Source organism: Ambystoma mexicanum, chromosome 13 (assembly GCF_040938575.1).
Source record: "Ambystoma mexicanum isolate Mex_15411 chromosome 13, UKY_AmexF1_1, whole genome shotgun sequence".
NCBI classification, from domain to species: Eukaryota; Metazoa; Chordata; class Amphibia; order Caudata; family Ambystomatidae; genus Ambystoma; species Ambystoma mexicanum.
In genome coordinates this window covers 726,360,210-726,376,255 of record NC_090938.1, presented here as the reverse complement: position 1 = coordinate 726,376,255, position 16,046 = coordinate 726,360,210, and the positions used below count along the sequence as shown (strand labels likewise).

Below are 16,046 nucleotides of genomic sequence, written 5' to 3'. Positions count from 1 at the left end.
CGGTAGGGAAACAGCTGTGATGGCTTTGCCGCAAGATTCCAGCGTTTGCCTCCTTTGAGAACACACCTGTGATGGCTATGCCTCAACATTCCAGCATTTGCCCTTACACGGACACACCTATCATGGCTTAGCTCAACCTGGCAGACATTGTCCATGTACAACAGTGCAAGATACACTAAGAACAGATATAAAAGAAAGACTTCCCTTCACAGTGGTGAACGGAAGTCTTTCTAAAATGTCTATGCTTAATGTACTAGAGTGTAAAACCTAACGTGCACACATTGTACAGCATTAAAAGGCATTAACTAGGTAAATAGGCTTTAGTTAAGAACTCATTGTCGATTAACAACACCTTCTGGGTTGGTTACATCCTCATCTCCAAATGTGCTGCAATTAGACAAGCATCACTTAAGTAAAGCACATTTGCTCACTAAGTACCTTTTATTGCTGGAAAAACGTATGTAAATTAGGGTCTACACACTATTACACATCAAGCATAGACATAGTGAACAGACTTCCGATTACTGTACTGAGGCAGAGAAAGAAATGTTATGGAAGAGTCCATGAAAGCAGACATGCCAACCCTCCTGATGAGAGACTCCCGATTTTGAAATGAATGATATTGCAAAATATTGCTATTTTTCACGTTCTCCCACCTAAAATAATTCTAGCCCCAATGCATTCCTATGAGGAAATTAATTTCTCCCGAATTCTCTCATGAAATCTCCCTCCCAGGTGGCTCAGAATGTTGACATGTATGTGAAAGCAACAGGAATATAACTTCAACGGGCGCACAGCTGTGGATCCGGCAGAACATTGATGAAGGCTGAGTCTCCCGTTGACTCCAAAAACGTTACACCCTCTCTCTGTGTCTCTCTCTCTCTCTGTCCTATGAGGTGTAGCCTTCATATTCTGTAATTTTATTTGTATCCATATTAGTGCAGTCTATGAGTGTATCGCCATTGCCCTACAGGGCCCCCTTAGCTTCAAAACTAGCCTGGATCTTTGTAAAACCCGTCACCTGCATACAGCACATGCACGTACATGGCAACATTCCGACGCACCTGGGAGGGCGATTTCGTCAGGGAAATCGGGAGATGTAAATTTCCCATTGGGGCTAAAATGATTATAGGTGGGACAACGTGAAAAATAGCAATATTAGTCTTGAGTCTCCCGCCTAAATCAGGAGGGTTGGCATGTATGCATACAGCAGTCACATACTATACATCTCGAAACAACATCCTGAAAGCTGTTTGAATTCACCGACGGGATGCCTTGGTGCATGTATTTGTGTATTGCGAAAGCCAGTTTAGGAGTGAGAGGCCCATGGTGAGGCATGCTGTGGTTGCTGGGGGCACTGTACGTGTTTCCCGAGTGGCGTAGAGGGGTGCCACAAGTCTTGATGCATTTGTTGGCATGATATAACATGTTATCATGTACTGCCCTCTTTGAAATTGCGTTGGGTTCCTTGCCCCTGCATAGGCAGTGAGCTTTGTGTGGGAGTGGTATTGACTGCTGGCCATGAGTGGGTCCTCAGTTTGGCTGCCTATGATTCAAAACATGGAGGACAGGAGTGGGGCCGGAAAGATGTTTGGATGTCTCCCGTAGTGGGTGGCTGGATGAGGGACATAGTTGGGAGGTCATGGGCAGCGGTGATGAGAGGCAGGACAAGGATCATTATTAGTTTCGGTAACTAGCCCCAGTAACTCCACAGACAATGGGCCTCATTACGACATTGGCGGTAGCCGTGCCGGAGAAGTTTTTTTACCGGCACCCGGCAATGGGGATGTACTGGGGCATTCCAGACCCGGCGGACCCAGTACATCCCCATTGCCGGGTGCCAGTAATAATTACTCTCCATTCCCATTCGAGCCCCATAGAAATCAATGGGAATGGGGAGGTTGAATGCACCGGCACCATTCGTGAATGGTGCTGGTGCATCCGACATGCTCTGCTTGTGGGTGCCGGTACGCCCACCAGGTGAAACCTGGCGGGCAGAAAGGCACCCGCGAGCAGAACTCGTAGTTTGCCTGTCCGGTAGTAACAGCGCTGGTAGCTTAACGGTGCTGGTAGTTTACCGGTGCCGTTACTACCAGACCGGCAAACTTGTAATGAGGCCCAATGCCTTCTCCACATTGGTCATAATAAGGATTACGCCAACCATCCTTGTCAACCTCACAAGGGACATCACGACTGCCCGCATCAGGCAGGTGAGCACTGCCTGCACCCCAACAGAATACCATTTACCAATCCACCCCCACCTTCATTCCCACAGGACATCACACAATACATCAACACCACCTAGTCCTCAGCAGCTCACAGCAATCCTGCCTTTTACCCGCCTATTACGTCACCAACCCTGCGCCAACCGTACCACCTTAGATATTCCGGAAAAACCACCTATGTCAGTGGTCATCTCTGAATAGGGTGGACTTGCAGAAATACCATCGACGGAGGTGGTATATGCTGCTGGTTGCATTTCTGTAAAAAAATGCCACCCCCCCTTATAACGAGTCCCAAGTTTCCATTGTGAATTTCTTCAAGATTCGAGTACCGCAACTCTTTGTACCTTGGCATGCCTAGATATGTCAGTGTACCCAGAATGTCATTGCACGCACACTGCTGAACAGAGGCGTAGGCATGGTAGGGCCTGAGTGGGAAAGGCCCACCCAAAATCTGTAAATGCTAACTAAGCAGTGCTGTGTGGGCATTTACAGAAGTTAATGTCACTGTGGGGGTGGGGGGCAACTACTTTAGCTTCAGGCCCCACTTGTTAGACAATCCTGGCTACACCTCTGCAGCTGAAACGTAAACTATGCACCGTATTTCACAGATCAGGAAGCACGGAGAAGGAACAGGTAGGAACGAGAGAAGGAGAATGTCCCGGAGACAAAGGGCGAGGAGAGAAACGGAAGAGAAAGATGGCCGCCAGCCGCGGCTACGCTTACCACATTGCTCTTGCTTTGTCCTGTGTGGACGCCCATCGTGTGATGTAGAGCGATTGTCACAAACGCTGTGAGCGACACCTCGCCTTCGAGACCCCCCACGCCGCCCTGAAATAAATCAACAGCTGATGAGCGAGGCACGCCAGACAGATAGCGTGGGGTCGTGGACCCATGTTGGTGTTTGTGTGTAACATGAAAGTCAATGTTTTGAAAACTGCCAGTTCTTACTCAGCATGTTATCCATGTAAGGTCAGGAAAATGTGGGCCCCTGACTTCGGTAAGAATACTATTAATTTTTTTATATTTAAATCTTTTTGATTAAGGAAACCTAATACACTATGCAACAGAACATTTCCACTTTGGTTTCTTTTCAGTACAGTTGTTTCCCATCAATACTGTCCCTTACCCCTTACCTAACTGCGCCTGCCCACTGAGAACATAGTTAGCAACACAGAGATACACCTGTATACATGTTCAATATAACTAAGTGCCAAAGACGAGTATGCTTGTCCTTTTTGCATAGACTTGCATAATAGCCTGGCACTTCAGGGGTTAATAGCACCATAAGTAGGATCTTACCAGGGCTGCGCCCCTGCGCTCACCACAGGTTCTATGTGATTTGGTTGAATTCATTTAATCGAAATCGATTTCATCCATTTTTGTGGGGAGGGGGGTAGATTTTGCTGCAAATATGTGTGGGGGGAGACCCCCTGCAATCTCCACTCATAAGCCCCCTTCATTATTTATTACCATAAACCCACTTGTCACATATATTTGCAGCAATTAGAGGAAATAGAATTCGATGAATTCTCATGCACAGTAATCTACCTATCCCCTCCCCCACATACGTAAGGCTTAACGTGGCCACTAGTTCACCTTAATGTGGGAAAAAGGCCCATAGTCCAAAGAGAATTGGAAAACTAGGTTTCCCTACACTGCACTCCTTGAAGGAGTGCTACCATCATCTTAAATGGAGCACAGGGTCCGCTGCCTGGGTGGTCTTTAGAACCTACCAGTGCCCCTAAAATTAAAGCAACTAATCCAAGAAGCGAGTTTTAAAAGGACCTCACTCCCAAAAAATGAGGGCACAGACTCAAAACAGTCAGCAGATATACTGGGGTTCCCATTGAAGTGGATGGGAAAACCGCAGAAAGAAAATGTGTTCCTACCAATGCACCTGGTGGTCCTCAAAAGATAAAGAGGGTTTCTGCCCAGGACCTCAGATTCAAAAGAGGACTCCCCTTACCTGCATCTCCCTGTGGTATACTGGCGCTGGGTCTGTGAAAGCCCCAGTACTCTCCACCTGATGCTTCAAGATGAAGTTCACGGCTGTTGTGATTGTGTTGTCCTCCACAGTGATGTGCTCGCGGCAAAGGGAGAGAATCTTCGCAACAAAAGCTGTCAGCCTGGAAGACAGAAAGAATAGAAGGGCCTCATCATTAGAGACAGTGTAAATTCTCAATGGGGCAATGCCTACATCCTGCTCCTAGAGATTAGACGAATGGTGGTGTACGGCCAAGGCCACCAAAATCCACAGAGTCACCTTTCCTGGATGTTTCACTGAGACAACCTTACCAAAGAATGTTATACACTCTACCTCACAGACTTCATATATAGCAAAACTGAGAAGTTGAAACAAACACAGGGTTGGGAAGGAGATATGTCCACCTTGAAATATCTTTTGTTTTCCCCCCGTGATGATATGATATGATATGATATGGCATTTATAACACGCCTATACACAAGTGTTTCAAGCGTTTGATGATGGGCTTGTCTTCTCCCTAAAATGATCGACTTGTCGTCTCCTTGAGATGATGGGCTTTTCCTCTCCCTCAGATGATGGGCTTGTCTTCTCCCTGAGATGATGGACTTGTCTTCTCGCTGAGATGATGGACTTGTGTTCTGCCTGAGATGATGAGCTTGTCTTCTCCCTGAGATGACGGACTTGTCTTCTCCCTGAGATGATGGACTTGTTTTCTCCCTGAGATGATGGGCTTGTCTTCTCCCTGAGATGATGAGCTTGTCTTCTCACTAAGATGATGGGCTTGTCTTCTCACTAAGATGATGGGCTTGTACTCTCCCTAAGATGATGGGCTTGTCTTCTCCCTAAGATGATGGGCTTGTCTTCTCCCTGAGATGATAGGCTTGTCTTCTCCCTAAGATGATGTACTTGTCTTCTCCCTGAGATGATGGAATTGTTTTCTCCCTCCGTGAGATGATGAGCTTGTCTTCTCCCTGAGATGATGGGCTTGTCTTCTCCATAAAATGATGGGCTTGCTCCCTGAGATGATGGGTTTGTCTTCTCCCTATGATGTGCTCACAGCAAAGGGAGGGAATCTTCGCAACAGAGGTCGTCAGCCTGGAGGCCAGAAGGAATAGAAGGGTCTCGTCATCAGAGACAGTGTACATTCTCAATGGGGCAATCACTACATCCTTCTCCTGGTGATTAGATGAATGGTGGTCTATGGCCAAAGACCCTAAAATCCACAGTGTCACTTTTCCTGGATATTTCAGTGAGACGTCCATACCAAGGAATGTCATACCCTCTACCGCACAGACTTCATATCCTGCAAAACAATTTTGGTGTACCTGGATTGAAGCAAAGATGGACCTAGAATGAAACAGTGAAGATGGACATGGACTGAGACAATAATGGTTGACTTAGATTGAGCCAAAGATGATGGACCTAGAGTAAACCAATAATGATGGACCTGGATTTAACCAATGATGGTGGAGCTGGACTGGGGTAATAAAGATGGATCTGAAATGGTCAATGATGATGGTCTAGGACCAAGATAATGATTATGGACTCAGCAAATGATGACCAATCTGTACTGAGCCAATTATAATTGACCTGAACTGACTAATGATAATGGTCCTGCAATGAGCCAATGGTGATCGACCCACAATGAGCTAATGATGAGTGATCTGGCCTGAGCTAATGATGGTGGCCCTGCACCGAGCCAATAAGAATCAACCTGAATTGAGGCAATGATAATGGGCCTGTACTGAGCCAATGATGATGGCCTTTGTGAGTAACCAAAATAGTAGGTAACAAGGGGAAGACTGGCTAGGGGTTTTTAAGCTTTAGCTCAAATGAGCTATAGCAGTATTTTCCAGATGTTAAAGACATAAAGACACGGTTAAAAACATTATCATAATAGCTTGTGCTGAGCTCATGATGATGGATCTGGGACTGTGCCACTGATGATTGACATTGAACTCAGCCAATGTTGGACCTGAGACTGAATCCATGATGATGATGAACCTTGGACTGAGCTGATGATGATTGGGTTGGGACTGAGACAATGGCAGTGAACCTGGGACAGAGTCATTAATGGGCCAGGGACTGAGCCAATAATAATTGACCTAGAATCGAGCCACCGTGGGACGTGGGATTGATGCAATGGGCCTGAGATGGAGCAATGTTGATAGACAGGTGGATGATGAAACATTTTTGGATGAATCCAGGAGGCCAGACCAAGTTACCTATTTTCCCAATTCTGCCGCTACCATCATTCCAGGGATACCGAACTCCGGACTGATCGTAGGTGGCTGGTCTGCGGAAAGCAATCTGTTAATGTCACATCTCCCCCTGACAATACAAGGAGCACAAATTCAGGTGGAGCTGGATGAGCGAGCGCAAGGCGGCCAAAGAGAGGGACAAACTCACCAGGTGCTGCTTGGAGTGGTGACCCAGGCGCCGTACGACCCGTCTTGTTTCCTAAATGTCAAGATTCGAAGTTGACCTGAAATGAAAGTAGAAGTTCACATCATGAGCATCAACACTAGGACAGTGCTTTTTTGTCACAACCCTGACATGGAACATCCAGAGGATGCACCCGACCTCCACACCCCTTTATATGCCGCTCCTCTGGCACAAGTGCAGACACCAGGTGACGTCACAGGACACCATGCAGCTACGGTTCCATGTCATTTCATCGCAGGATGAAATTTCACAGGTTTGTTTCTGCTGATATTATAACGAAAAAACTTTTTTTTGGGGGGGGGGTTCCTCTCCAACCCCGCATCCCCTTAAATTTGTTATCAAATCCCGAATACCCACATCCATTATATATATTTTTCTAACCCCCCCTAAAAATTTGATGAGTTTTTTCATTATAAAAATCGCAGCAAAAAACCCTGCGAAATGTCATCCCGCGATGAAAGGACGTCGTACCGCACCTACACCACATGCGATGGGCACGTCTGTGCACAATGTTTAGAGAAAACCAGGTGCTGCAGTGAGAGGGGTGTTTCAGACCTATGGTTTTTGCAGCACTGGGTGGGCCCTTCTCTAATAGCACTGCACTTTGTAAATGTATTAAAAGATTTCCTATCTGGCGTGGACCTATCACTGGGCAAAGCCAAATGGCAACATCCAATCAAGATTGCCTGGGCTGACAGCGCTGGAAGTCTTGATTCTATTAAAGACACAGAGGTGAGCATTAAGTTAGAAGCTTAGAATGACTGCTTTGGACAGGGACTAGTCAAATGGACTAGAGATGACCAGTAGAATGAACAGGGGGCATTCTACTGGAGCCTGTGGGGAGAGTCATGGGGGTTGCTTGGATGGTGCAAGACACAGAATACAGATGGGCTATATCATGAGAAAGCCCTGGATTGAATTCAGTCGGAAAATCTACATTCGTAGCATGTTAAAGAGCGACTATTACAGCAGTGTCCACGCGGAGCAACAGAACCCGCAAAAGCGGTCACGCGACTTCAACCTGTAAAGTCACTACTGTAATGTATCGGACACCTGTGGACTATACAGACCATTATGGCAGAAGGCTGGGGAAGGCCCAGAGCCCAGAAGAGGTTTGATACGTTATTCTGTTCAGAGGTTTCTAAGCACGGACCCGGGCATCGAACCTGTGTTGCTCTGTGTCGTCTTGCTTCCAAGGCGAGCAGGTTGCCCCTGAGCTATCCTCCCGAGACGTGGCTTGGGCAAGTGGAGAGGGGTAAGTGGAGAGGTTCTCCAGCAGGCAAAATGACAAAGCATCGGTCACCGTTCTTGGGGAGTCTGCTTTCCCGCCCCTCTTCTCAATCCAGCAAGTGAGTGGAGTCTTTGATGCAGGAGAGTCTGGCACAGCCACAGAGACTGAAGCATGATTGAGGGCTCTGGCCTCTTTATACTCGTACTCTCCCCTCGAGCCAGTGGTATAGCGTTCTTTCATCAATGGTTGAATTTTTTTTTTTTTTTGCAGAATATGTTTTAACGAAAAAACTCATCAAAATGTTTAGGAGCGGTTGGTTAGAAAAGGATGTATATGGGGTGGGGGACAGGTAAAACATAAAAGGGGATGGGGATGGGATTGGGGGGAACCCCCACAAATTAAAAGAAATCAATTTCCCCATCGACGAAATGATATAGAATCGAGCCAGTGAGGACATAGGCAGCGTTCCCGCACCACCAATCCTCATCAGGAAGGTGTACGCTCCTCAATAGACCGCTGAGGTGTTCCCACAGTGTGCCTCAGAGTCAGCATGTGGAGGAGGTAAGCCCCCTCATCCACCAATTCCATCAAAACCAACATTCCAACTGCAATTGCCCCTGAAATCTCTGCTGTGTCTGCAGAGTCATGATGCAGGCCGGAGGCGCACAGTCAAAGACGTTCTGCTTTAGCTTTTTACCAAAAAGCAGTGACAACAAAGTAGCTCACGGATGTGGCCAGAGCATGATTGGGCCGCTGGCCAGGTGGAGCCTGCGCAAGGAAACACATTGGAGTAAATGATAGGCGGCCTGAGGGGGAATCCGGCCGGGGGATGTGCGAACAGGCTTGCGACACCAGCAGTCTAGTCTGGAGGTGTGCGAAAAGGCTTGCGACACCAGCAGTCTAGTCTGGAGGTGTGCGAACAGGCTTGCGACTCAAGCAGTAAAGCATGGAGGTGTGCGAAAAGGCTTGCGACAGCAGCAGTCCAGCACGGAGGTGTGCGAAAAGGCTTGCGACAGCAGCAGTCCAGCCTGGAGGTGTGCGAAAAGGCTTGCAACACCAGCAGTCCAGCCTGGAGGTGTGCAAAAAGGCTTGCGACACCAGCAGTCTAGTCTGGAGGTGTGCGAACAGGCTTGCGACACAAGCAGTAAAGCATGGAGGTGTGCGAAAAGGCTTGCGACACCAGCAGTCTAGTCTGGAGGTGTGCGAACAGGCTTGCGACACAAGCAGTAAAGCATGGAGGTGTGCGAAAAGGCTTGCGACACAAGCAGTCCAGCATGGAGGTGTGCGAAAAGGCTTGCGACAGCAGCAGTCCAGCCTGGAGGTGTGCGAAAAGGCTTGCGACACCAGCAGTCTAGTCTGGAGGTGTGCGAACAGGCTTGCGACACAAGCAGTAAAGCATGGAGGTGTGCGAAAAGGCTTGCGACACAAGCAGTCCAGCACGGAGGTGTGCGAAAAGGCTTGCGACACCAGCAGTCTAGTCTGGAGGTGTGCGAACAGGCTTGCGACACAAGCAGTAAAGCATGGAGGTGTGCGAAAAGGCTTGCGACACAAGCAGTCCAGCACGGAGGTGTGCGAAAAGGCTTGCGACAGCAGCAGTCCAGCCTGGAGGTGTGCGAAAAGGCTTGCAACACCAGCAGTCCAGCCTGGAGGTGTGCGAAAAGGCTTGCGACACCAGCAGTCCAGCATGGAGGTGTTTGAGAATAGGCTTGCGACACTAGCACTCCAGCCTGGAGGTGTGCAAATAGGCTTGCAACACCAGCAGTCGAGCCTGGAGGTGTGCGAATAGTGTGCGAATAGGCTTGCGACACCAGCAGTCGAGCCTGGAGGTGTGCGAATAGTGCGCGAATAGGCTTGCGACACCAGCAGTCCAGCCTGGAGGTGAGCGAATAGGCTTGTGACACCAGAAGACCAGCCTGGAGCTGTGCGAATAGGCATGCAACACCAGCAGTCCAGCCTGGAGGTGTGTGAATAGGCTTGCAACACCAGCAGTCCAGCCTGGAGGTGTGCGAATAGGCTTGCGACACCAGCAGTCCAGCCTGGAGGTGTGCAAATAGGCTTGCGACACCAGCAGTCCAGCCTGGGGGTGTGCGAATAGGCTTGCAACACAAGCAGTCCAGCATGGAGGTGTGCGAACAAGCTTGCGACACAAGCAGTCCATCCTGGAGGTGTGCGAATAGGCTTGCGAGACCAGCAGTCCAGCCTGGAGGTGTGCGAATAGGCTTGCGACACCAGCAGTCCAACCTGGAGGTGTGCGAATAGGCGTGCAACACCAGCAGTCCAGCCTGGAGGTGTGCGAATAGGCTTGTGACACCAGAAGACCAGCCTGGAGGTGTGCAAATAGGCATGCAGCACCAGCAGTCCAGCCTGGAGGTGTGCAAATAGGCTTGCAACACCAGCAGGCTTGCGACACCAGCAGTCCAGCCCGAAGGTGTGCGAATAGGCTTGTGACACCAGCAGTCCAGCATGGAGGTGTGCGAATAGGCTTGCGACACCAGCAGTCCAGCCTGAAGGTGTGCGAATAGGCTTGTGACACCAGCAGTCCAGCATGTAGATGTGCGAATAGGCTTGCGACACAAGCAGTCCAGCCTGGAGGTGTGCGAATAGGCTTGCAACACCAGCAGTCCAGCCTGGAGGTGTGCGAATAGGCTTGCAACACAAGCAGTCCAGCATGGAGGTGTGCAAAAAGGCTTGCGACAGCAGCAGTCCAGCCTGGAGGTGTGCGAAAAGGCTTGCAACACCAGCAGCCCAGCCTGGATGTGTGCGAAAAGGCTTGCAACACCAGCAGTCCAGCATGGAGGTGTTTGAGAATAGGCTTGCGACACTAGCACTCCAGCCTGGAGGTGTGCGAATAGGCTTGCGACACCAGCAGTCCAGCCTGGAGGTGACACCAGCAGTCCAGCCTGGAGGTGTGCGAACAGGCTTGCGACACCAGCAGTCCAGCCTGGAGGTGTGCGAATAGGCTTGTGACACCAGAAGACCAGCCTGGAGGTGTGCGAATAGGCGTGCAACACCAGCAGTCCAGCCTGGAGGTGTGCGAATAGGCTTGCAACCCCAGCAGTCCAGCCTGGATGTGTGCGAATAGGCTTGCGACACCAGCAGTTCAGCCTGAAGGTATACGAATAGGCGTGCAACACCAGCAGTCCAGCATGGAGGTGTGCAAATAGGCTTGCGACACCAGAAGACCAGCCTGGAGGTGTGCGAATAGGCATGCGACACCAGCAGTCCAGCCTAGAGGTGTGCGAATAGGCTTGCGACACCAGACGACCAGTCTGGAGGTGTGCGAAAAGGCTTGCAACACCAGCAGTCCAGCCTGGAGGTGTGCAAAAAGGCTTGCAACACCAGCAGTCCAGCATGGAGGTGTTTGAGAATAGGCTTGCGACACCAGCACTCCAGCCTGGAGCTGTGCGAATAGGCTTGCAACACCAGCAGTCCAGCCCGGAGGTGACACCAGCAGTCCAGCCTGGAGGTGTGCAAATAGGCTTGCAACACCAGCAGTCCAGCATGGAGTTGTGCGAATAGGCTTGCAACACCACAAGACCAGCCTGGAGGTGTGCAAATAGGCATGCGACACCAGCAGTCCAGCCTGGAGGTGTGCAAATAGGCTTACAACACCAGCAGTCCAGCCTAGAGATGTGCGAAAAGGCTTGCGACACTAGCACTCCAGCATGGAGGTGTTTGAGAATAGGCTTGCGACACCAGCAGTCCAACCTGGAGGTGTGCGAATAGGCTTGCAACACCAGCAGTCCAGCCTGGAGGTGACACCAGCAGTCCAGCCTGGAGGTGTGCGAATAGGCTTGTGACACCAGCAGTCCAGCCTGGAGGTGTGCGAATAGGCGTGCAACACCAGCAGTACAGCCTGGAGGTGTGCGAATAGGCTTGCGACACCAGCAGACAGGATAGCCATGGCCTTCCAGGAGTGGAGAGCCTTGCTGTTATTGGCTGTCTTTGGAGATCCCTGTGTAGGAGACAGCACTTGCTACTTGCTTGGAGTTGCAGAGCCATGCTGCAAAAAAGAGTCTTTCTAGCAAAACGCCCACTGCAGGTAGCTATGTACTGGCCTTCCTTCAAAGGATCAAGCCTGCCATGGACTCTCCCTATATGACATAATAACTCGGTGATGCTCATTATTTAATTTCTTTATTGAAGTGCATATGGTTTAAAATAAACCTTCGCTCTACACATACAAATATATCATTAAAAACTGGTACATCATTAAAACATTCAATCCACATATCACTCCATAAACACATTGCAATACTGATGAAAACAATGTAACACATAGAAAAACATTTAGAATGTAAATACTTCAACCTAAACCTACCAGCAATTATTTGTGCAGTTACCAAAGCCCACAGTGATCTGCTCAATGACACAGCAAGACAGAGTGCATCACACTGTTATCCATCACAGGGCAGAAATCGTAGAAAAATCATTTCCGTACCGCCAAAGCGGTATTAGCCTATTTGACCTAAAACAATTGCCCTAATGACCAATTTGGTGGAATTTTGCATGGGTGATTTGGCCTTCGGGCCAATTTGGTCGCATATATTGCAAAATACCAACCCTGGAGAGCAGGAGTTGCGGGGGGTGTCCCCTGTTCCCCATGTTTGATATTTAGCACTTTTGGGGGTGCAGGGGTGTCCCCTGCGCCCTTAAAATTGAAGGTGGGGGACAAAAAAAGCAAGAAAAAAAAAGCATTGGCGTTCAAATTGTGCCCCGGGCAAATAGATTGCGGTCAGTTTCCCGCCATCAAAAACTATTTGGTCAAACATACCCAAACCGCCAACGCACGTAGGAAATCACAGTGAATGAATTGGTTTTCGCAGGTGCACGCTGCCATACAGTAATCACCAAGAATTCTGGCGAAAATATTGCCTCCCAAAGTTGATCTGAGCGGTTATAATATCAAATTGCACGACCAGTTCGCCACAGCCCTTTACATACTGTTTGCCCAGCGCAGGGCATCCAAGCAGAATGTGTCAACACACAGCGCTCCACTTTCAGCCCGCGCAGACAGTCTCTCCTCTGGCATAATTCCAGATGCTCAAGGGTAGGATGTTATCAAACGCCTAAGAGGCGTGGGACATAGTTTTTCCAAATAAGTACAGGGTCGGTCAGGGCGAGAACCCTGAGTAACATTCTCAGAATATTTCATCATCGGATTCAATGTAGACGATCACACACTCTAGTTTGAGTTTTTTGGGAGTTTGAAAAGCCTGCCATGAACTCTCTACGTGTTGTAACACACGCACAAGTAGGCAGCCAATATGACCAACCTTAATGTGCCTCTTAACTGCCAGGCTAGTATGCAAGTCTATGCAGAAAGGACGAGCATACTCGTCCTTGGCACTAGCTTCTTTAGAGACATGGAGGGTTGCACACGCATGCTTGGCCCAAGCCCTGTAGACCTTTCCTAGGTTCAGGCCTTTGATGAACTCTCCGCTGTGTAATATTACCCACCTCAGTATTCATTAAAGTGACTTTAGGAACATGCATGGCTGCATAGTGTAGAGACGGCTTCCGTGTCGCGCGCTTTCCGCACAAGTCACGCTGCTTGCAGGGTTCTGTAAGAGAATCCTGTGGCCACTGTCTTTCAGAAAACTATGGACCGGATCTTCGATGGGGATCTGGGAGGCCTGTTCTTTCAGGATGACATCCTGGTCTATGCTGACAACTTGGAAGAGCACACCAAGAGGCTTGAGAGTGTGTTTCAGAAACTACGAAAAGTGCGTGATTAATAGAGACGAAATCGAGCACCTTGGGCGTGTCACTTCAAAAGAAGGAATCCGTCCGAAGAAGAATTTGTCAGATGCTATTGAAAGGATAACCCACCGAGTAGCTGAGAGCAGTGACGGACATTTTTGGGAATGGCCGAATATTATTCGAAATTCATTAATAATTTTGCCTCACACACAGCAAGCATGAAGGAGTTACTCAAGAGCAAAGGTGCATTTGTTTGGAATGATGCTTGTGAGGAAGAATGTGTGCTCATTAAAAGTGCCCTTGCACGAGCTCCAACTTTACAAAACTTTAAAACAGAAAGAGCCACCATCATAATGACCAATGCTAGCAGAGTGGGCCCGGGGGCAGTCATGACCCAAATGGAGGGCGGCACAGAATACTTAGTAGCCTTTCTCTCCAGATTTTTGAAAGATGTGGGGAACGAAATTCGAATTCTACACAGATTATAAACCGTTGGTTGAAATAATAGCATTGAAAGGATTGGACAAGGTATCGCACAGAATTAGGAGATGGATTTCTCGCCTGTAGGAATATGATTGTGTCATGAAATACATACCTGGTGTGGAGAATTAAGCTGCTGACTCCTTGTCGAGGATGTCATCTCTTTATAAAGGCAGTTAAGTGTTCGGACCTCTCATGTAGCTTCACTTGATGATAGGCCATGGTGAGGAGGTCTAATGTGGAGAAATAAATACTGCTGGCCCGATGGTCGAGGTGATTTCCTGGATGATGGGCAATGGATGCCTCTCTGTCACAGTGCATTTATTTAATTCTCTCATGTCCACACAAATTCGTATCTTCGCAAAGCTTTTCCTCACCACAAGGGAAGGCCCACTCTGATGCGTCAATGCTCTCCATTATGTCTTGTTCCACCAACTTCTTCAACTCCGCTCTTACTTCATTTCTCATTGATAAAGGTATGTTCTGCATTGTCTGCGCCACAGGTGTGGAGATGTCTTTCAGCTTGATCTGGTGGACAAATCTTTGTATGCACCAAACCCTGGAAAATGTCTTGCATCAAATTCTTTCCATTGAGCGATCCCCCCACCAACCGTACTGCATCTTCGGCATTGGGATCAAGGTTGATAATTCGTTTCTATTGGTGCGACCAGTTTAGCAGGTGCGTAGTGCCTTTCCTTGAGACACACATTTTGCCAGTTGTGTATCTGCCCTTGAAACACAATGTTGATATAAACCATCCTACGAGATCTATGGCCACACCGCCATAAGCCTTGAGGCATGTGTCTACCTCGTTCAGATACTTGGGACCCATACTCTCCCAAATGTTGTTAGGCATCAGTGTGTACTTGGCACCTGAGTCAATGATCATCATTGTGGTGACTCTATTGACAAAAACAGGAGCCTTCGGGCTATCCAAATCTTCATCCACAACCAGGGATACACACTCTTCTTCTTCTCCTTCACTATAGTCATAGCCAATCCAGTTGGTCGTGGCCCTCCTGGGGTGACAGCACCTAGCTAGGTGTGCCTTTCCCTTAAAAATTCTGCAAATAATCCTCAGTGTGGGGCAATCCGGACTGGCCGCCCATTGTGACACACAGTCACACCTAAAGCATCTCTTCGTGTGACGACCTCTCTCTCAAGAGTTCAACCTCCCCTTCGCTTCAAAGGTCCTCCTGCCCCTGTATCATAGGAGGGTCTCTTCCTCTCTAAGGACTTACTGCCACTCACAGCCGCAATCGATTAAGTGGGAATCACTGCAGTAATCATCTGTACAGGTTATGGAACTTGGAGCGAGTGATAGTTACGAGAAGTGACAACTCTTAACGCATCTGGTGGGTCCTACAGGCCGGGCACTGCAGAGTCTTCCAGATCCAGAAGTGGAAGGAGGTGCTGTAGACCGGGTTACCTCTGAGACTATGCACAATGAAGTTCTGGACCTCAGGAGATTCCCCAAGGGGGGGCTTTGTGAAGAGGAGGGGATGTGTAGAGTTGGATTCCTTGTCTCGCACTCTCCGCACGAGACATGCTGCTTGCAGGATTCTGTAAGGGAATCCTGCGGCGTGGGGATGGTTGATGCTGCGTAACATGGTCAGAGTCAGCAGGGCTCCTTCCCGTAAATGTAAACCAAATAAATATATATATAGTTCACCTCTTTGTCAGTTTCCGTCGTCCTTGCTGACATTACACATACGCATGCTTGGTCCTAGTCCTGTAGAACTTTCATGGATACAGGCCTGTGATGGACTCACCCCTGTGTAACATCACCCACCTCAGTGGAATATGTACATTTACCATCTGCCTGACGCTGTCAGGTGTTTAAAGGTGTTTCAGAGCTACAGGCCAGCCACAAACTCTCCCCCAATTTACTAACCTCAAAAGGATCAAAAGAAGAGCCCGGCATGCCTGGCAAGTGACCTACAGAGGTGCAAGCGTGCAGTGAAATGTCACGCCACCC

The 16,046-nt window shown here is 48.8% G+C and overlaps 1 protein-coding gene across 1 annotated transcript in view; it reads right to left on the bottom strand.

Annotated features, from left to right (window-relative positions):
- Window positions 1–16,046, bottom strand: part of LOC138521816 (complement C4-B-like) — a 528,615-nt gene that overhangs the window by 125,355 nt on the left and 387,214 nt on the right. Inside the window, exons 25-27 of the mRNA XM_069634932.1 lie at window positions 6,619–6,694; window positions 4,192–4,351; window positions 2,949–3,053 (exon numbers count right to left, since the gene is read on the bottom strand). Coding sequence (XP_069491033.1) covers window positions 2,949–3,053; window positions 4,192–4,351; window positions 6,619–6,694 — 341 coding nt within the window. The remainder of the gene's footprint in view (window positions 1–2,948; window positions 3,054–4,191; window positions 4,352–6,618; window positions 6,695–16,046) is intronic.